Here is a 20,182-nt window from a genome sequence, read left to right as displayed (position 1 = left end):
TACCATTAATAATAATAATATTAGAACAGCAACTATTAGGATAGAAGTAGAATCAAAATAGAAGGAATGTAGTAGGAAACAGGATAATTGTAGTGAGAAGAAAAGAGAAGTCATTCATATCGTTATTAAGAGGGGTCATCATTAAAGAGATACACCAAAATTGAGTCAAATCTGGAAATAAGCTTTGCAACGCTCGTAAACAAAGAAAGAACATGCAAACATTGGAACAACCTTCACAAATCCTATACCGAGACCAACATAGAAGCCTCTAAAGCCACGATCCCGGTAAATAAGTTTTGCAGTATATGCAGGGGAATAAAATTGGCCACCACTATTAACCACAGCGCCGACCTGCATTCGTCTCCGGATGACCTCAAATGGATAAGCGGCTGCCTGGGCAGTAATACCGGCGCCACCGCCGGCTAATAATTGAGCCCACACTTTTAAAGGCCGTCTATGATCAAAAGATGAATCAGACGTAGTAAGTCTTTCTTCACCCGGAGTCACCTCAGTATTTGTGACTGTATAAGGAGCCAATAAAGGAGATCTAAAAAAATCATGCAAAAGATCATGACTATAAAATGATACTCCTGCGTACGGAATCATTCCTATGATTGTTGGAATGAATCCTCTATAAAAGTTTGAAAGAGCCTGAAAGAATTGAATGTTAGAACCCGTGACGTGATATGAGAGCCGCGTGATCCAGGGCTCGTTTCTTAGCAATCCCCCTGTTGTGAAAGAGTACCTTGGCTGCTCGTTGAATATAGTATTAAGGGTATGGAGAAGTTTACCCTTACCGTAATGAATCTGTTTGTGACTAGTTTCAAACGCCAATCTCACCCTGATAAGATCCAAGGGATAAGTGAAACAGACAGAAACAACACCTGCTAAAGAACCAGATATAAATCTTCTTCCGGCAGTCTCGTATTCGTCACGGGGTATTAAGAAAGACCTGATCTGTTCATAGCAGACAAACTTGATGCCTGCATAGGGAAATATACGAAGTAAAGTAGCAGAATGACCCTGATATAGTCCACGAATACCATCATTCGTGTATATTGTACCCATTGCCCTAAACATTCCTCGAAAGGATCCCACCATACGTCTATAATGAGGATTGTTGGTTTGAAAGAGAATCTTGACACGGTCCAAAGGAGCAATCAATGTCTTGGCTGATATACCTGCTATACCGCCAGCTAGACCACTTCTCAGTATATATGCCAGAGACTGTTTATCAATTTTCCTGGAATTGGCCGTCTCCAATCTAGGAATAGCAGTCTCTTTATTGACTGTGACTCTATTAAGTTTGTTGATACGATCTGTAAGTGGGACATACGGTTGTCCAGATAAAGAAGATGAATGACATCTCTCTTCAAGATTGGTCGCTTTTGTTTCCATTGAAGGCAGACGCAAAAGATGTTTAACTTCTGCGGATGACTGGGAAACTATTAATGATGGACCATCTACCCCAGCCGAAGATGTAGCAATATTCATGCCAGAATCCGTCATAAAGCGGAGATTTGAAGGTTATCAAGGAATGAATGTTTGCTGTCAACAGTTGGACTGGTTTCACAATCAGTCTTATAAAAACAGTAAAGAAGTATGCTACTTAGGAAAAGAGTACTGCTTTGCTGCAGATAAAACTAGGAAATAAATAATAGCAGCATTTAAAATGTCTGACCCTATCAGTCCCACTGATCGGCATGATGAGCGTTGATAATGCGCGGGAAAATTTTTATAGAATTTTTTTTTTTTTGTTCTTCCGTTATTCCATCGATTCTCTCTCTACAGAGGCCCGAAGTGATTCTTTCACAAGCCAGCAAATGGGCCATATTTGAAGTAAACAACCTTTATCATTAAACACGACACCCGTATGAAATCGAAACACTGCTTTTCAACCACGAATTGCATACATTTACCCCAGATTTAGACGGTCCCCCGCTTTAGAATTGAATCATCCCTTGAAGCGAAACTAATGGAGATTTGTTTTTCAAGTTTCCATTCGCTCCTCCGCAAACCGAAATAAGAAAAGCAACTTCATATGGGGTTAAGTATGGGGCGCGGGATAGTGGGGAAAAGTTCCGTCAAGGGCCAGGAGTCAAGCTATTATTGATTGTCCTCCCAAATTCGCTCAAGTTCCTCTGATCTGCCCGGTTCTCCATTCTGATATGACCAAATAGCCAATTTAATCAGCCTCGTTAGCCTTGTGTATCCTGGTTTCTCGAGAATTTTTTCCATACTCTTGAGCTCTTGCTGTAATTTCTTTGAGCTGTCCAGCTTCTCATTTTGGACATCGGCCGGACTTCCCTGAGCATTTAGTCCTTGTTGCATACTTCCCCTGTCCAGACCCAACCTAGAATTGCTCTCAGGATCTGTCATTGTGCCCCTCATTGAGTCTCTCATCGAGTCCCCCGTTGAGTTCATTCGGGAGTCTCGTTTCTTGGACAAGTCTGATACCTTCATTTTGTAGGGCTCACAGCTATTTTCTTCGCTTTTCCCACTCATATCTATAGAACTCTCTTCCGTGATGATTGTTCTACTCACCATACTTGCCACATCAAATCGTAGTCGGATGTCCATTAAACGACGTAGTTTCGCCGGCACTTTCTTGACACCTTTTTTATGGGTCTTATCTGCTTCTGCATCTTCCTTAAACTGATCTCTAAAGCATAGTAGTGCCATGGTTAGTTCAAGCTCCTTTAGCATTCTGTTATTCTGTAAGATGTTTGGACTGGAAAGATTGCTACTAATAAAATTTAGCACCTCTTCAAGAAATCGTTTGTCTGATTCTTCATCTCCAGACTGAATAGATGCAAACTGTGTTCGAATCTTCTCTATCAACTCCAAATGAAGCAACTTGAAACATATATACTGATTATTTTCAAGCAATAACGGGAACTTCTCGTTGATAATATTGATTGCCTCATTAATACGACCTTCAATAATACGCCTCTTTATATTGTTTCTCACTTTTATGGTGGACAAACCTTCTGTCAACCTCCCAATTTGATCTAGATTCATCTTGTACACGTTCTGGTTGTCTTCCCAGTAAACATCCTTGTAGCCCTGATCTATATCCTTTTGAATCGAGTCCGGTTCAAAATATGAGCTCACCTGGAAATTCTCTAATGATGAATTATCGACAGATTCACCATTATCAAGTTCGTCAGATATTGAGCCCTCTTCCTTGTCTTCTTCTTCAATTTGTTTCACCACATAAGAAATTCCAAGCTCCTTTGCAAAATTATGGGCCGCATTAACATGGCCCTCGTTTATAAAGTGGTTCAATACCAACAGATTCAACTTTCTTCTCATCTCGTCTGGTGGCACATCAAACTCTTTGGCCGATATGTGCTGTTCGCCGCCCCTACCGTCTATTCCGAAGTTTTCCTCGACATAGGAGGGAACAAGTCTCTGTTTAAATGAATCTTCAGAATTCTCATTGATTAAAGTGTCAAAAGTCGTTCTGTCGGTCATCTATGAATAAGAAAAATAGGTAACTAAAATTAAGACGAATGATTACTGTGTGCAAATTGTCAGTTATAGCGAAAATCAAAATGGTGTCCCAGATAACCTCCAATTTAGATTTAACCTATATGAGATTCGAGTATTATTATTTTGTTACACTTCAGGAAGAATAATGCATATAAATTAGGGCATTCTCTCATCTCGTGGCTTCCATGTACCTCCGAAGAGATGCTGGACATATGCAAGGGGATTCTTGATAGATTTGGACCCCATCTGGCCCACACCAGGACTGAAACTAGTTATTGGAAGAACCATCACATCGTCAATGATCAACGGTTGCTGCATATTAGTAAAGGTCTTCCAATTAATTTCCTGTCTATCAGAATTTAGTGGTTCGCCATTTTCCCCCATCTCCGGCTTTGTTACCTTATACTTCTTATTTTGAAGCCAGTATTTGGAGCCAATCCCATATCCATCACCTGATTGGCCGTTACTCATAACATTATTCAAGTAATCAAGTACTGTATCTGTGAATATTGCTGGGCCTGTCCATTGCATAATATCTCCTCCTTTATCTTTACCTTCAACAGTCTTAAGCTTACCCATATTCTGCTTTCTTTCTGTCTCTTGCACTATTCTAATTATCAATTCTCTCAACAGAGGATGTCCTGTTTTACCTTGAATTGTCCATTGACAGAACTGTATTCTTCTAGCGTACCAATCGGCCCAGTCTGGTCTATCAGGATCTGCTTCAATCCCCATTATTAAACCAACTGAGGTGAACATACTATGACCGTCGTCGTCACTCTTACTGATCTTTTCCTCACTCTTATTGTTCTTTCCATTGTCATTATATTTAGGATCAAATGCAGCCCAACTGTCGATAGGTTTCAAACAGACGGTATCCAAGTCCGAATAGGTTCCTCCACGAGCAAATATCACTAAATATCGAAAGAAATCTGCCCTTAATATATTCTTTGGTAACATTTCAAATGTTCTGACGATCTCCGGGATGTCAGCAAACGTATTGGAAATAAACGAATCTACATGATCATCTGAAATCAAAAACACATCGCTCTTCGGATTCAGCAGCTTCCAGGATTGGTGAGGGACAGTGTAACCAGAGGGAAAATCGGGGTCGTCTTCTGAACATTTCCATGTCTGCCATACACTTCGAGGTATTGGCTTCTCGGGTTCATATGGGAAATAGTATGCCATTCTCTCTCTAAGAGTGGAATGCTCGATTGAAATAGAATTCTTTTTGCTGAGATCTTCTCCTATAGTTTTGAAGTTTAGCCCACTATTCTCCTTGCTAACCTGTAATTCAATTTGCTGTTTGTTGAAAATATCGAAATTGGCTGTGAAAACGTGGAAAATCAAATAGAGCACAATGACCACAAGAAAGATTTGATTCTTGTGTTTTCTCATGAAAATACTAATTCGTCGAACAGATAACCATCTTTTACTGGTATCATCGTAGATCTCCGAGTATTTCATAGTAATTGAAACGACAAAGAAGACAAGCTCAGAAGAAAAACGGTTCACACAATTGTGATCGTTGTCGTTTCTTCCTCTGACTTTTACATTTCTCATTCGAGCCGCCACGCGTACGCGTTAAAAAATAAGATAATGGAGACAAGAAGGTCTAGAACTTATATTGTACTATGTATGGCTTAATCGAATTTAGTATACAGTTATAGATTCCACTAACTCTTCCAGGTACCTTCTATTTCATCGTACCGTCTCTTTGGGGCCCTATCTCCTCCAGCGAAAGTTCCACTCACCACTTTACGCAATGTTTCTCTCTTTCTTCTTCTCATGTTTCTCTCCTTTTCGGTTTCTCTTCTTTCGATCTCCCATTCTGTTAGATTCTCCAATCTTGGACTGAACTCCTCACCCTGCTTTTTCAACTCGTACCTTAATCCCTGAAGTCTAAACATGGCAAAATTATCTGTGTCTGGTGGCTGATAAACGTGATTGTAGAATGGTAAAGAGTCTGCATACTGTGGAATCTGCTGAGGGTTCTCAATGAGATCTCTTCTAATTTTCATCAACTCATCATAGATTGAAAAGGCTATAGCGTTAACGAATTCTCGTGACAGACCCATATCCTCCACAACATTTTCCGCAAACATCTCTGGTGTCACTAAACTATCCAAAAGATTCCACTCGATTCTATCCGAATAGAATTGTTCACCCAAGTTTATAGAAAGATCCAATATAACGTGAAATTCTTTCTCCTGTTGTAGTAAAGGAATTGGAGTTGCCATAAGTTCCCGATACCCTTTTAGTTGGTCTTCAATTTGGCTTACCAATGAATTTTCCACCGACTTCGGAAGATCCAAATCTTCGCACATTACTGATGCAAATAGCTCGGGAGTTATCAACTTCTCGTTTATGTTCCATATGAGGAGGTCCCTCACTGAAACACCATTCGTGTCCACCTTGATTCTTAGTGGGACATTCTGTTCCGCTACAGATAGGTTCGTCAGCAGCGCAAACTCCGTGAAAACAGTCTTCTGCCTGTTCGTCGGTGCAGGCTTGCCCTGGAATTTCGATAGATTTACTTGTTGTGAGTTGAAATAGCCCCCGTAGAAGTTTCCTGTGCGATCGTCCACATAATCCTCGTCCTCTTTTGGGTTGTCCTCTTCAAAGTCATATTCGAAATCCTCCGCGTAGTTGATCTTATTGGTAGACCTCTTGGATCCTCTAGCTGTGCTCGAAGAAGGAAATAGTGTATTGGTAGAATTCTTGAGTCGATACGCCAATCCAGTAGTAGATGCTTGCGGCATCAAAGGTTTATCTGTGGCTGGTGGAGCTGGAGGCATATTCGGTAAACGTAAAGACACAAAACCAGTAATGTAAATATTGACACGAGAATAAGAACTTCAGTTATCCTTCTTAACTTTCCTTTCTTCTTGCACCCCTACACCGTTTTACATACCCTTAAGCCGACCATAATTATCATTCAATAGAAAAAATTTTACCTTTCTTCACTCCCAGAAAATGCGATGAAAAATTTTTTTTTGGCTCCAAAGAGTGGAATCGATTCGCTTAACAAACTAAGGAACACTCTGCTTCTTTGACTACAAAAGAACCAAGCACCCGCTTCTTACTTAACATCAATAATGTCTTTCACTGATTTCTCTAGTATCGAAACCATAAAAAAGTTGGACAAGTTCCTCGAGGACAAGTCTTACGTTGAAGGGTAAGTACATTTATTGAGGCTTTTAGTTCCTCTCTCTATCTCTTTCATCTCTCACCTTTTTATGATGAATTTAATTCTTTGGTCCATGTTTCCGAGGTGGTTCAAGACCCACCAGATGAGTATAAACGGAAGGTGCTACGGCATCATCTCTGAACAAACAATGTGAGATTGACTAGAGACGTTGAGGAATGGCCCCTTTCTGAGGTAGTCTTCTTTACTAACATAGTATTTTCTTTTAGTACCTCTGCCACTCAGGCTGACGTTGTCGCTTACAAGGCTTTCCAAAAGGCTTACCCAAGCTTCTCCAGATGGTTCAATCACATTGCTTCTTTCAGTGAGCAGTTTGAATCTTTGCCAGAGGCTAAGGCTTCACCAGCTGCTACTGCTGATGATGACGAAGATGTTGATTTGTTTGGATCTGATGATGACGAAGAGGACGATGAAGAAGCCGCTAAGGTTAGAGCTCAGAGAGTTGCTGAGTATGAGAAGAAGAAGAAGGCAGGTAAGCCAAAGGCAGCTGCCAAATCCCTTGTCACCTTGGATGTTAAGCCATGGGATGACGAGACTGATATGGAGGCCATGACGAAGTTCGTCAAGAGCATTGAAAAGGACGGTTTGACTTGGGGTTCTTACCAATTTGTCCCTGTTGGATACGGTATCAGAAAGTTACAGATTAATGTTGTTGTTGTTGATGACAAGGTCTCTGTGGATGAATTACAGGAATCTATTGAGGAGGGTGAAGATTGGGTCCAGTCTACCGATGTCGTTGCCATGTCCAAGTTGTAAGCAATGAAAGACAGCTTAAGATAATGTATGTTTTGTGCTTTTAGTATGTAGCCTCCAAGACATTTTCTTCTTTTACTACCATAACCCGTAAGAATATTATTACTATGTACATTTCAATCTTGACTAGCACGGAAGCAGCCATCCTATACTGAAAGAAGTTTCGTCACCAGTTGGTTAACTCCGAGAATCACCAAAGCCTGGGCAATGGGCTGACAAGTCCTGTTTTTGTTCGACGTCCCGTAGTTATATGAGGTTGGATTTCCTTCTTAGTACCACTATTAAGGTGCCTGATCACTGCATGGGTACACGCACTTCGATCCAATCGAAGAAGCCAATAATACAGATGTTCTGGCAGAGCATAAATCCGGTAGCTTTTCGAAGACTTTTTCTTGGATAATTGAAAGAAGACAACGGCTAGGTGTGGGTCACTTGTACCGCTAAGCTAGACTACTTTACATTCATTTAGAGTGCGAAAAGTCAAAAGATGTAGACGGACACACCACGGCACTCTTTTAAAGTTCACTATTCGGAATTACATTCTAAGTACCTGCTCTGCTCTTTCATCACTCCGGTTTTTCCGTACGGCTGAAATCGGATATTCATTGCTTCTTTTATATTTCCACTCGAGGGAGGTACTCTAATTCTCCCTTTCTCCGTCTTCGCGGAAAAGGTATTTTAGTATGTGAAGCTGACAAATCGAAGGTGAAATGGTAAGACTCATCCTCTAATTTATTTATCAAAGACCACATATTTTCGTTATTACGTTCAACCTTTGGTTTATCAGATCACTCTAATGATTAAAGAGTTGAAACTTCCTGTAAAATCGCCCTATAAATTGTTCTAGAACTCGTCATCAACCATGTCTTCACATACAAATTCTTCCATTCGTTCTACCATCACCCAATCCACTCGCTCCAGCTTGGAATCATTAGATTCCAGCATTTCTCGTCACAATTCTATTCAAGGACCTTCTCAAGTGGATCGTTCATCTCTTGGGCTGAGTAGTCTGTCGCTTTCCAGTCGAATTCTCACTCGAACTTCAACAATAGTGAATGCAATTAGAGACGATAATCAGTATGCCAGCAAAGTTGAATCCAATAAAATCCTTCCTTCTACCTTTGGGGCAATGAATCCAGAGGAGGATACGAAATCCATAGCTGCTTTAGCCAATTATGATGGAGAATTCAATAAGCAGGATGTTATTGATCGTCCTCCAGACGGTACTCTATGGGGATGGATAAGCGCTTTCTGTGTTTGTGGTCTCAATACTTTTAGCTGGGGTGTTAATAGTGTCTTCGGAGTGTTTCTCAACTATTATGTCAGTTCGAATCATTTTCCAGGTGCGACCATGGAGGATTATGCACTCATTGGTGGTCTCAACTTGGGTCTAAGTTTTATGCTCTGTAACGTAGCCAACACTTTAGTGAGGCGTTTCTATTACAAGTATGTAATGGCTGTAGGTATTGTCATGCTTGTTATTTGCTATTTGTGTGCTGCAGAAGCTACTACTATTGTCCAACTCATCATGTTACAGGGACTTCTTCTTTCTATCGCTTATGCTTTGGCTGCCGGTCCTGGTTTTGTCATTATTCCTACGTGGTTCCTTAAGAAGAGATCTATAGCCACGGGAATCGCTACCGCTGGTGCAGGTTTATCCGGTATAATTTTCAGCAGACCTATTCAGGCTCTTATTGATACGACAGGGAGTTATAAGTGGGCCCTTAGATTGATCGGTATTGTCTGTGGTGTCATGCTAACCGTCTGTACCCTTCTTATTAGGTGTCGGCGTAAATTGAAGGTCGTTACTGGTCGTTCCTTTTGGGGGGATGTTCTTGCAAGCTTCACCAGATGGGACGTTTATCGTCAGAAGTCACTTATCTATTTGATTTCGTGGAATTTCATCTACGGTTTTCCCTATACCATTCTTCTTTTCTCGATGTCCTCTTATTCCACTGCCATAGGTCTCACATCTGCTCAAGGAGCCATAGTTACTACAGTTCAGAGTGTTGCTCAATGTATAGGAAGGCCGTTATTGGGTTTACTGTCTGATTACTTGGGTAAAACTAACATTACTATAATCATTACAGCTTTGATTGGCATATTTTCACTTTGTTGGTGGACATTCGTGAAAACTTATGCCAATTTGATTGTCTTTGCTTTCGTTACAGGAATAATGGTGGGTGTCAATTGGGTTAATTTCTCTCCTCTATGCGCAGATATTGTTGGTGGTGGAGATGATTTACTAGCAGCAGTTTCGTTTCTTTGCTTGGTTGGAGGCCCCTCTATGATTGTCTCCGAGATCATTGGATTGAAATTGGAAAGACCAGACGATAATAGACCATACTTAAACTCTCAAATACTCGTGGGGGTTATGAGCATTGCCAGTGCTGCTGTGTTAATTCCCTTTAGAGAATTCAAAATTTATAGAATGCTCCATGCAAGACGGGAGTTGATCCAAAAGAAATTAAAGGAGAATCGAACCAGTGAAGATTGTGCAAGGCTGAAGAGATACGACCTCCTCTTAGAGAAGAGTACTAGGGGTTATATTCTACGTAGCTTCTACCCAATCAAAGCTTAGAGGCAAATGATCAAATAGAAACAGCTGCGGTAACAAATTGTCTGGCCTGTATAATAGAGGACCGCAATAAATGTGTGAAGGTTAAGTACCTATGGGTCTTTTAGAGTTTTTTTCTTGGGGGTTCCAAGCTCCTCTCAGTTTTGATTTATAAACAACCCTCAATGTACTGCAGTCTCAGGACAATGATATCCTAATTCCCTATGATCGTCGCCAGCAGTTATATTCAAATCAACTTTCTTGTATTCATGCTATTCCATGCTTAGTAGACAAAGTAAATTATCATGGGGCGATCGACCATCCGCTGGAGAAAATAGTAAAAAAACTTCAATCCTTTTCATGATCTTTGATCCATTCTTGAAGCCTGGTGATACATCTATTACTACAAATATGGTATCCACGGGGGCCATTTTTGTCGGCTGTAATAAAGAATTACAAGCATTTGATTATAATCCAGTCTTAAAGAGTATAGCTTATGGTGCGAAGAATGCAGTCGCTATAACTACTCCTTTTCATAAGGGTCCACTACCTGATGTCACTGTCACTCAGACGCTTAAGAGTCATACAAAGCTTGTGACTGCAGTTAAATGGCTTCCTGATATGCGAAAGCTTGTTGCAGCATCCGAAGATGGTACTGTTGTTATTTGGAGCTACGAAGATACAGATGATCACTATGTGTTAGGACAGACTTTGATCACGGATCATCATGGCAGTATAGAATGCTTGGCCGTGCTTGATAATGGTGGCAAGTTAGTCGTTACAGGAAGTGCCAATGGCTATGTTGATATTTGGAAGTATGATGATGCCTGTTCTCAGTTTAACCTATTTGGAGAGTTCACAGTAGCAGATGGATTATATCCCCTTACACTCTCTCTCAATGAAGTTGCAAAAGATCAATTTATCATATTTATAGGAGGAACGGGGCCTTCTTTATACGTCTATTCATTTTCATTGTTAAGCAAAGATACGGTGAAGCTTGGTGCTATTTTACCGGGCCATGAAAACTGGATTAAGAGTTTATCAGTGAAGAAAATCAACCGGAATGAGTACCTTATAGCCAGCGGATCCCAAGATAGATGGATTAGATTGTGGAGGTTGTGTCTTGATGAGAAAGTTGATACATCCGATAAAGATAGTTCCAAGTTGCGTCTACTATCGAACAAACTTTATAAATTTGAGATTGATGGAGCAATTACAACCAGATGTTCCGTAAACTTTGATGCTATCATTATGGGACATGATGACTGGATATCTGATCTTAGGTGGCACCCAACCGAGATGAAATTGCTTTCAAGTTCTGCCGACTCTTCTATGATGATTTGGGAGTCGGATCCAGTCAGTGGTGTCTGGGTCAGTAAAGTGAGACTAGGGGAAATGGCCATCAAAGGTGCATCTACCGCGACAGGATCATCTGGCGGCTTTTGGAGTGCCGAATGGATTGTGGATAATGAATATGGAACAGAAATAATATTGACTAACGGTAAGACAGGTTCTTTTCGCTATTGGCAGAAACCTATCAAATCCGAGGAGAGTAATGTCTATCAGCAATTGCCGTTTTTAACTGGTCCAACAAAGGATGTTACTGATGTCGCCTGGTCTGATAGTGGTAAATATCTTCTTGCTACTTCTCTTGATCAGACAACCAGACTATTTGCCAAATGGACTAAGCGTGGTGTCTCGGGAAAACCTTCTTGGCATGAGTTTGCTAGACCGCAGATTCATGGATATGATATGATTTGCATAAAGCCAATCACTGAAACTCGATTCGTCTCTGCTGGTGATGAAAAGGTTATTCGTGTTTTCGATGAGCCTCGATCTGTGGCACATATGCTTGGTTCCTTAACAGATATTACGGATGGTTCTGTTACTGACAATATGATGCCGGAGAGTGCAAGTTTGCCCGTATTAGGACTATCCAATAAGGCGGAGCTGGACGATATTCACGAGCAGATGGACAAGGAAGCCGATGAGCCCGCTAGTGGTGGTCCTATGAGAGTAACGGACAGAGTTTCATCGCCATCTCCTGGTCCTATCAATATGCTTAATGGATTGCAGACTCCACCGTTGGAAGATCATTTACAGAGACATACTCTTTGGCCTGAAATTGAAAAGCTTTACGGACATGGTTTTGAAGTCACTACATTAGATGTTTCACCTGATAAAAAATTGATTGCTTCCGCATGTCGTTCCAATGTACCAAGGCATGCCGTTATCAGGATATTTAGAACCGATAACTGGCAACAGCTTAAGCAAGTCTTGCCTGGACACGAACTTACCATTACACGGCTAAGATGGTCTCCAGAGGGGGATTATTTGCTCAGTGTTTCTAGAGATCGTCAATTTTCGTTATGGAAGAAGCAGCAGAAAAATGCAGAAGATATTGAGTTTAAACTTGTCTGTTTGCAAGAGAAGGCACATACTAGAATCATTTGGGATTGTTGTTGGGTCCCTAGTGAACTGCATAATTGCATGTTTATTACAGGAGCTAGAGATAGAAGGATGAAGCTATGGAAGCTTACAGACAAGCATATCGTTGAAAATGTCTCTAGCAGTGAAAAGCTGTCTGCTGCAGTGACAGCATTGGATACATATCCTAAAATGATTGATTCCGGATGTCTTGTAGCTGCAGGATTGGATGATGGAAGCCTTGAATTGTACATTGTGAAGAATGCGTGCGAGTTTAAGCTCTTAAAAAGACTGGAAAACGACATAACTCCAGACGCAACCATTACTAGAGTGGCATTTAGACCTTCAAATGATGACGCTATCACATTAGCCGTTGGAAGCAGAGATAACTGTGTCAGAATATATACAATTACGAGAGACGACTCTTAGATTATGGAAAAATATATTCAAGAGAACCAAAAAAAAAAGGATAATAATAAATAAACAAAAATGGACAACGATAAATGTTGCTAGACATCTATCTCTAAAGTCATCATCATAGAATAAAGAGGTTAAAGAGGAGGGATGAGAAAAATAATAGTAGTAGTGGAGAAAAGAAGCAGTGTATAAGCAGCAGCACCCTTATTCCTTAGTAGCCTTAGAAAGATAAGAAACAAGATCGTTTCTGTCCTTGGCCTTTTTCAAACCACCGAAGGCCATCTTAGTACCTGGAATATACTTCTTTGGGTTCTCTAAATAGTCACAAAGAGTCTGCTCAGACCACTGAACACCCTTTCTCTTATTGGCATCAGTGTAAGAAAAGTTTTCCGCTTGACCAGATTGTCTTCCGATAACACCATGGAGATTTGGACCAACCTTGTTTGGACCACCCTTCTCGACAGTGTGACATTGAGCGCATCTAGTTTTGAATAATTTGGCACCTTTCTTAGCGCTTCCGGCTTCATATGGAGCAGCCATTTTTTGTTGTTTATAGTGTTTTATATATGAATAAGTTGTTTTGGTTTGAATAAGAACAAGAAAAAGGAGAAAACAGCTTTAAAGGTCGTTAAAAATGACGACGCTCTCTTTCCTTAAATCTAGTTTACTTGGATGCATGAAAATAAAAAGAAAAATAGAGAGAATAAAAATTTTCCCCGTGAATCTGTTTCGTCGGGTTTACAATTCGGGATAAGTCGATTGGCTAAGAGAGTTCAGGGAGGACGTCATAAATTTGCACTTGCTCGGACGCCTCGGATAAGAACCAGGTGTTTCTGGAATCATAACCGTGCTTGGCTGTTAGTCCATAGCCTATAGCCTGTTAGTGATAGGCACCGTGGATTAACTGTTTGCGTCTCGATGTTCTCACTCTACGAGGGGTATCTATGGGGTGTATCTATGGGGTATGTCTACGGGGTGTCAATACGGGGTGTCCTTACGAGGACTTACCACGCGGTGTAACGGTTATATTCTATCTGGCTCGTGATTGGCTGTCTTCGAGACATCATCAATCAAACGCATTTTTAAATTATTCTCGTTCTTTTCCTGATCTTTGGTTATTACTCTGTCTGTACTCACTCACTCGGCTTCTGAATGAAACCCCGGAATTTGCTTCTCAGCGTTTGATTTTTCATTATCGTTGTTGCTTATCGATTCCATCTTTTTTAGTTTGTAAGTGCACGTAAATTGTGTTGGCGTCTCTCTCCTTTTTTTCTTCATTATCGTTTACCTCAACATGTTGTCTGACCGTTGCTGACGATTTGCCTTTGGAAGTATTCTTGCCTGTTTTCTTGCTCTCTCTTCTCTCTTTATCTGACCCTTTTTGTTTCTTCAAACTTTTTCAACGCTTCTGTAGCTCAAACTTTTCTCGACCCTTCCATTTGAACTCGTTTTTAACTAGATTTTCGCGCGGGCAAGAAAAAAAAAAATTACACTGGACACTCTAATCTTTCAGTATATCTATAATACAAAGATCTCCAATCGACATACTTATTGTCACCATTTTCGTCAAGTCAAGCTTGTGCTGATCTGCGCAACTCCCTAAATATCTTCTTTTCTAATGGTGAGCTCTTTAATCTCCATGGGTTTGCTCAGTGTTAGACGGTGCCTTCCTATGTCACGCGCCTTCCTTATCCCATATTCTGCAGCTCTTGTCCGACAACGTATCAATGGTCTATCGCTTCGTTCTCATCGTTCTATAAGGCATTACTCGGCTACTCGTTCTGTTTATGCTTCTGCAATGACCCACCAATCGACTTCTTCAATCGGTCCTAATCGTGCCCTTGCTGATCAGGAACAAAAAGCAAATAGAGAGCTATCCAGTCCGGCAGCTCAGGCAGACTTCTACCGTTCTCTTTTGCGAGCTAATTATCCCCATATTGTCGTATCTCGTTATGAAACTCCCGGGATTTCCATCAACAACGAGTGTGCTCAACTGTATGTTGAGGCCCTTTTGAAAATGGGTAATCGTCAAAAGGCTGACAGAATCGCAAGGACATATGGGATTATTCCTTCTATCACTTACAGTTCGGCCAATGGTGTTGGATCTTCTATCAATGAATCACCTATGAGCAATGGTGCTTCTGCCGGATCTGCCGGATCTGGTAATCCTTGGGGACCTGGTAGCAAAGAGGCACCTATTCATGTTGTGGTCTCTGAAAGTATCGCAGTCACATTTTCCAAATGGATAAAGTGGATCATTCCTATTGGTTTACTTACGTACGGTGCCTATATCGCTTTCAACTTCCTTGTGGAAAATGGCTCCATCATCAAGAGCGCTACTGTCGATGATAAGTCGGTCGAAGTTAGTGAATCTGATGTCAAGTTCTCAGACTGCTGCGGTGTCGATGAGGCTAAGGCCGAGTTGGAAGAAGTCGTTGAATTTTTGAAAGACCCCTCTAAATTTACTAGCCTCGGAGCTCAGTTACCTAAGGGTGTTCTATTGACTGGTCCTCCAGGTACGGGTAAAACTTTGCTTGCAAGAGCCACCGCCGGTGAAGCTGGTGTTCCATTCTTCTTTATGTCTGGTTCCGAGTTTGATGAGATGTATGTTGGTGTCGGTGCTAAACGTGTTCGTGAATTGTTTAACAAAGCACGTGCTAGAGCCCCTTCCATCATCTTCATCGATGAATTGGATGCCGTTGGTGGTAAGAGAAAATCCCGTGATCAGGCATATGCCAAACAGACTCTAAATCAGTTACTAGTTGAATTGGATGGCTTCTCTCAGACAGAGGGTGTCGTCATCATTGGTGCTACAAACTTCCCTGATTCTTTGGATAAGGCACTTACTAGACCCGGTAGGTTTGATAAAATTGTGACTGTGGATTTACCTGATGTCAGGGGACGTACTGAGATCTTGAAGCACCATTTAAAGAACATTGCCTGTTCCAAAGAGGTTGATCCCTCCGTCATTGCCCGTGGTACCACCGGTCTTTCCGGTGCTGCACTGAAGAACTTGGTTAATACCGCTGCATTGTACGCCTCTCATGAGAATGCTCTTAGTGTCAACATGAATCATCTTGAATGGGCCAAAGATAAAGTCTTGATGGGCGGTGAAAGAAAAACCATGGTTATGACCGAGGAAACAAGACGTAATACTGCATATCACGAAGCTGGTCATGCCATCGCTGCAATGTTTACTGAGGGTGCCACCCCTTTGTACAAAGCCACAATCTTACCTCGTGGTCGTGCCTTGGGTATCACTTTTCAACTTCCGGAAATGGATAAGCTTGATATTACCCGCCGTGAATGTATAGCTCGTCTGGACGTTTGCATGGGTGGTAAAATTGCTGAAGAAATGCTTTATGGTCCATTTAATGTTACTTCTGGTTGTAGTTCTGATTTGAGTTCGGCCACTGAAACCGCTAGGGCCATGGTTACTGCATATGGTATGTCAGATAAGATCGGCCCTGTGAAACTTTCTGATAAATGGGACTCCTGGTCGCTCAAGGTCCGTGATATGGCTGACGAGGAAACTAGAAAACTACTAGTAGCTTCTGAAGAGAGAACAAGAAAGTTACTTCACGAAAAACGCATAGAATTGAAACGGTTGGCTGAAGGTTTACTTCAGTATGAGACTTTAACACGCATGGAAATGGATAAAATTGTTAAGGGCGAACTCATAGATAAGGCCAAAATGACCTCTAATAAGATTATTAAGGGTCCTAGCACTCGCAAGGAGTACGATGTCACTTCTGGTAATAAGGCTACTTTGAGTGTGGTTGCAGCTGAAGAATAGCACCTTATATCTTTCCACTTCTTTTCAACAACTCTGTAATCTACTATGTGCATGTAGTTGTCCTATTTTGCTGGCTCAGCTTCTTGTCTATATACTTTTTTTTTATTGTGCTTAATTTCTTCAAACATGGTTCAACTTCACACTTTTTTTTTAGCTGCTCTTCCTTCCTGTATTGATACTAATTGCATTAGCCGAGAATACGTTAAATACACATGTAAGTATACAAGTAGTTGCTTTTTTATCATATAGTGATATTCTCACTACCATGATCGTCCAACCTGTCTTCCACCGAAGACCTGAATATAGACAGCATATCATCCAGTCCTGTCCTACTGTTAATAAGGCAGTATCGGTACTCGTCTCCTAGAGGTCCCGCATTTCTCTCCACCCTGTTAGCCAAGGCCTTATCAGCAGCACCGGAATCCGAAAGCATTTTCATTGCGGCACCAATATGGCATAGATCTTTTAATAAATGTATAGAGTGGTCGACATCGTCACCCTGTTCTTCGAAAGACTTATGAATATCATTCCGCTCTGAAAGAGGTATGCTGATCTCATCCTGTAAGTTATTGGCTTGGGCATACTGAAACTCCTTTTCAGCAAAGCATTTAACGAGTTTCTCTTGAGCAATGTCAGGAATCTGGGACATTCGACTTAGATCACCAAGGGCATGGTCAACCTGGTGCTTAAGCAATGCACCATCCTTCGATTTTGAAGAGTAGTATTCAAGAAACTGTTTTTCAATCAACGTCAATATAGCCATGATTTCTGAGTAGTCGATACATGCATTGAACCAAGATTCAAAACTAACGTGTTCTTCATCCTCTATGATCATAAGTAGTGAGGAGGTGATCACCCTTGTTTTCGGGATAAGTGTGATAACATGCTCTGGAAGATCTTTGTCGTCAGTTCTCTCTTTAATGTAATCTGCCGCATGGTTCACCATTTCAGCAAAATTCTGAAGTACCACCTTTTTCAAAATCCCAGAAGTGGATGTAAGGAAACTACTTGCATTATCTGTTGAAGCCACATTCTTGCATAAGAACGCACAGATATCATCTATCTGATCTATCAAATCCACCATAACCTTCTCGAAAACGGTAGCATTCTCACAAATTAATCTTAGCCGGATGACGTTCAAAGTAAATGCATCAATATTCGAATGTCCGTCTTTCTGTTGTTGACTATCATTTTTCATAGCCACATGTAAGGATTTTATAAATGCAGAGCTCAATTCTTCCATCCTAAGACGAATCTCAGGATATTCACAGGGAACCGATTTGAAGAATAAACCATAAGGGTAGTTCATTGAATTCAAATACATGTCATCACAATCATCAGTTGTAAGCAAAGGAATAGTGGTGTTAACAAATGATTGGATCAAAGCCATCACAATCTTCACCAGCGCAGGTTCTTGGTTTGTGGCTCTAAAAATATTCGTTTCTGTCCCCGATTGCGTTGGTAGCAAAGCAGTGGCAATTAATGTGACCATAGAGAGAGTATCCTCGTTTTTGTTGAAGAAGTCAACGAGTTTGGGCATCTTGGTAATGATCTTGACAAGGTAGTAATCCCTATCGTGCACTTGGCCCTCGACATCAACGAATCTTGTGGCACGCTTCGATATTACAGACTTGTAGATCTGGTTCTTATCCCCCTCTACAAGCACTTCTGTAGCACCGTAAATAAGGTTTAAAAGATGGAATTGGTCTGCAGAACTCAATTCAATTGATGATTTCAAGGAAGAGTCAAGGCCTATCAACGAAGACATATCAAATAAAAGATACTCAATCAAGAATTCTAATGACTGGCCTTTCATATTATATCTGAAAACAGAAAATAATGCTTCAGCAACCAACTTCAACTGTCTGAAAGATTTGACGTTGCCATCATTCAAAGATTTCTCCTCGGCTTGTTGAAGCAATAGAGATAAGAACTTGAATTTGAGCATCTCATTTAAATCTAGTTCCATTGTGGAATTGACAGCTTTGATGGTAGCACTGTGACCCTCCGTGTATTCTTTAAACCGTTCATGCTCTACGGTAGACACAAATTTGGCCAACTCTTTGTTAATCTTCATTAGATCGTCCTCGCCCATAGAATGTTCAGAAAAGAGAAGTGAAGTTACATCTAGAATTTGATCGTCATCCAAAAAGCCATTTTTGACCATTTCAGAAAGTAGAGCGATTGCTCCATTCACCAAAGGAACATCCACCTCGTGCGTGGCCATTTTCAATAAAATGTCCTTGAAATGATTGGAAAAAAGTCTCAATGCAGAAATAGTACTTGGCCTTTGATAAAGAGGAATTAAGGACTTCATGACCTGAATTCTAACAGATGGTACCGGATCGGTGAGCAACCATCCAAAGTATCGAAGATAGATCGGTTTAAAGAAGATCTCAGGTAGCTGTTTCATCCAAAGACCGAGATGGTAAATACACTCCTTTCTAAGGTTAGCATTTGTATCTCTGTACCTATGAACAAAGAATGTGTTGAATATATTTTTAACTTGCTTCTCAAGATACTGCTTCTTCTCAGAGTACGAATCGAAGTTGGATTGAACTCTTTCAATTCTTTTGTTGACACTATCAATAGAACGAGAATTGGAAGATCTAGAGCTCTTTGAGGTCTTTTTAAGATTTTCCTTTTCTGAGGTGAGCTGTCTCTGACATCTATTGATAAATTTGGCGGTTTCCACATAAATTTGACAAAGTGCACTCTCCAATTGAATACTGTAGAAGGTAGCAGTGAATCTCATTGACCGTTCGTTCACCGCAGACATTGTTCCAAGCCAGGCTAAAATTGTTTCCATAAATTCCTCGTTTTCGTAGAGTAGTCCTCTTTCACTGGAAACAAAAAGAAGTTGCTTCATGAACTCAGAAGCCCTTTCTCTAAATCCTTTCCATTGCTTGTTAGACATCCTTGAACTTAACCATAGAGGATATTCATGAGACCCCTGACTTAAGAATAATTGTTGAACCTCTGCAATTGTCTCATCAGCATGATCAGTATCGGCTACATCATGACTACTTAGCATAGACACACATCCACAGCTTCTCAAAACAAAGTTCACAAGATCCCTGACTGCATCCTGTTTAGTTGTTTCATCTTCAACATTAGCAAAATCGTCGATCCAATCTGCGGCAAGTTCCGAAACGGCCACATCAGAGTCACTCAATGCTTGAAATATGGTATTCTCTTCAAAATCGTCGATATCATCGATATCGTTAGGAACATGATGCTGTTGTCCATGTCGACGACTATGCGTAATTCTTCTCCTTTTATTTGTATGGCGGGGAATATCATCAAATTCTGGATCAGAATCTTCCTCTTCTTCTTCAAACATCAAAGAATCACCCTGTTCATCTAGATCGCTAGAGTTGTTACGAGTTCCTCTACGAAGCCCACGTCCTCTAGAACGACCACCTCGTCTCGTACGAGCACCAATAGTATTTTCTTCTTCCTTTTCAAGAGATAATTGCGACATAAAGGAAGTTAGAAAGCAATCAAGAGATGTTGCAATAAGAAG

At 40.8% G+C, this 20,182-nt stretch overlaps 10 protein-coding genes across 10 annotated transcripts; 4 read left to right on the top strand and 6 right to left on the bottom strand.

Moving 5' to 3' along the window:
• Positions 1–165: 165 nt before the first annotated feature.
• On the bottom strand, positions 166–2,041 carry FOA43_004152 (uncharacterized protein; the record flags this gene model as incomplete). Its single annotated transcript, XM_038924395.1, has 2 exons — positions 166–1,297; positions 2,037–2,041. The coding sequence occupies 2 exons, from the start codon at positions 2,039–2,041 to the stop codon at positions 166–168; spliced, it is 1,137 nt and encodes a 378-aa protein (XP_038780323.1).
• Positions 2,042–2,106: 65 nt separating this feature from the next.
• On the bottom strand, positions 2,107–3,477 carry FOA43_004151 (uncharacterized protein; the record flags this gene model as incomplete). Its single annotated transcript, XM_038924394.1, has 1 exon — positions 2,107–3,477. One exon carries the CDS (start codon positions 3,475–3,477, stop codon positions 2,107–2,109), a length of 1,371 nt encoding a protein of 456 aa, XP_038780322.1.
• A 174-nt stretch (positions 3,478–3,651) lies between these two features.
• Positions 3,652–4,965, bottom strand: FOA43_004150 (uncharacterized protein; the record flags this gene model as incomplete). Its single annotated transcript, XM_038924393.1, has 1 exon — positions 3,652–4,965. One exon carries the CDS (start codon positions 4,963–4,965, stop codon positions 3,652–3,654), a length of 1,314 nt encoding a protein of 437 aa, XP_038780321.1.
• A 209-nt stretch (positions 4,966–5,174) lies between these two features.
• FOA43_004149 (uncharacterized protein) lies at positions 5,175–6,296 on the bottom strand (the record flags this gene model as incomplete). The annotated part of the gene is made up of 1 exon (XM_038924392.1): positions 5,175–6,296. The coding sequence occupies one exon, from the start codon at positions 6,294–6,296 to the stop codon at positions 5,175–5,177; it is 1,122 nt and encodes a 373-aa protein (XP_038780320.1).
• A 300-nt stretch (positions 6,297–6,596) lies between these two features.
• Positions 6,597–7,462, top strand: FOA43_004148 (uncharacterized protein; the record flags this gene model as incomplete). The annotated part of the gene is made up of 2 exons (XM_038924391.1): positions 6,597–6,676; positions 6,916–7,462. 2 exons carry the CDS (start codon positions 6,597–6,599, stop codon positions 7,460–7,462), a joined length of 627 nt encoding a protein of 208 aa, XP_038780319.1.
• An 859-nt stretch (positions 7,463–8,321) lies between these two features.
• FOA43_004147 (uncharacterized protein) lies at positions 8,322–10,040 on the top strand (the record flags this gene model as incomplete). Its single annotated transcript, XM_038924390.1, has 1 exon — positions 8,322–10,040. One exon carries the CDS (start codon positions 8,322–8,324, stop codon positions 10,038–10,040), a length of 1,719 nt encoding a protein of 572 aa, XP_038780318.1.
• Positions 10,041–10,295: 255 nt separating this feature from the next.
• On the top strand, positions 10,296–12,872 carry FOA43_004146 (uncharacterized protein; the record flags this gene model as incomplete). Its single annotated transcript, XM_038924389.1, has 1 exon — positions 10,296–12,872. One exon carries the CDS (start codon positions 10,296–10,298, stop codon positions 12,870–12,872), a length of 2,577 nt encoding a protein of 858 aa, XP_038780317.1.
• A 192-nt stretch (positions 12,873–13,064) lies between these two features.
• On the bottom strand, positions 13,065–13,400 carry CYC1 (iso-1-cytochrome c; the record flags this gene model as incomplete). The annotated part of the gene is made up of 1 exon (XM_038924388.1): positions 13,065–13,400. One exon carries the CDS (start codon positions 13,398–13,400, stop codon positions 13,065–13,067), a length of 336 nt encoding a protein of 111 aa, XP_038780316.1.
• Positions 13,401–14,499: 1,099 nt separating this feature from the next.
• On the top strand, positions 14,500–16,656 carry YME1 (i-AAA protease yme1; the record flags this gene model as incomplete). The annotated part of the gene is made up of 1 exon (XM_038924387.1): positions 14,500–16,656. The coding sequence occupies one exon, from the start codon at positions 14,500–14,502 to the stop codon at positions 16,654–16,656; it is 2,157 nt and encodes a 718-aa protein (XP_038780315.1).
• A 241-nt stretch (positions 16,657–16,897) lies between these two features.
• FOA43_004143 (uncharacterized protein) lies at positions 16,898–20,140 on the bottom strand (the record flags this gene model as incomplete). Its single annotated transcript, XM_038924386.1, has 1 exon — positions 16,898–20,140. The coding sequence occupies one exon, from the start codon at positions 20,138–20,140 to the stop codon at positions 16,898–16,900; it is 3,243 nt and encodes a 1,080-aa protein (XP_038780314.1).
• Positions 20,141–20,182: the final 42 nt, after the last annotated feature.

The sequence above is a fragment of the Brettanomyces nanus genome, chromosome 4 (genome assembly GCF_011074865.1).
Source record: "Brettanomyces nanus chromosome 4, complete sequence".
Classification (NCBI taxonomy): Eukaryota; Fungi; Ascomycota; class Pichiomycetes; order Pichiales; family Pichiaceae; genus Brettanomyces; species Brettanomyces nanus.
The sequence above is the reverse complement of the archived record's forward strand: the minus strand, read 5'-3'. Positions and strand labels throughout refer to the sequence as shown.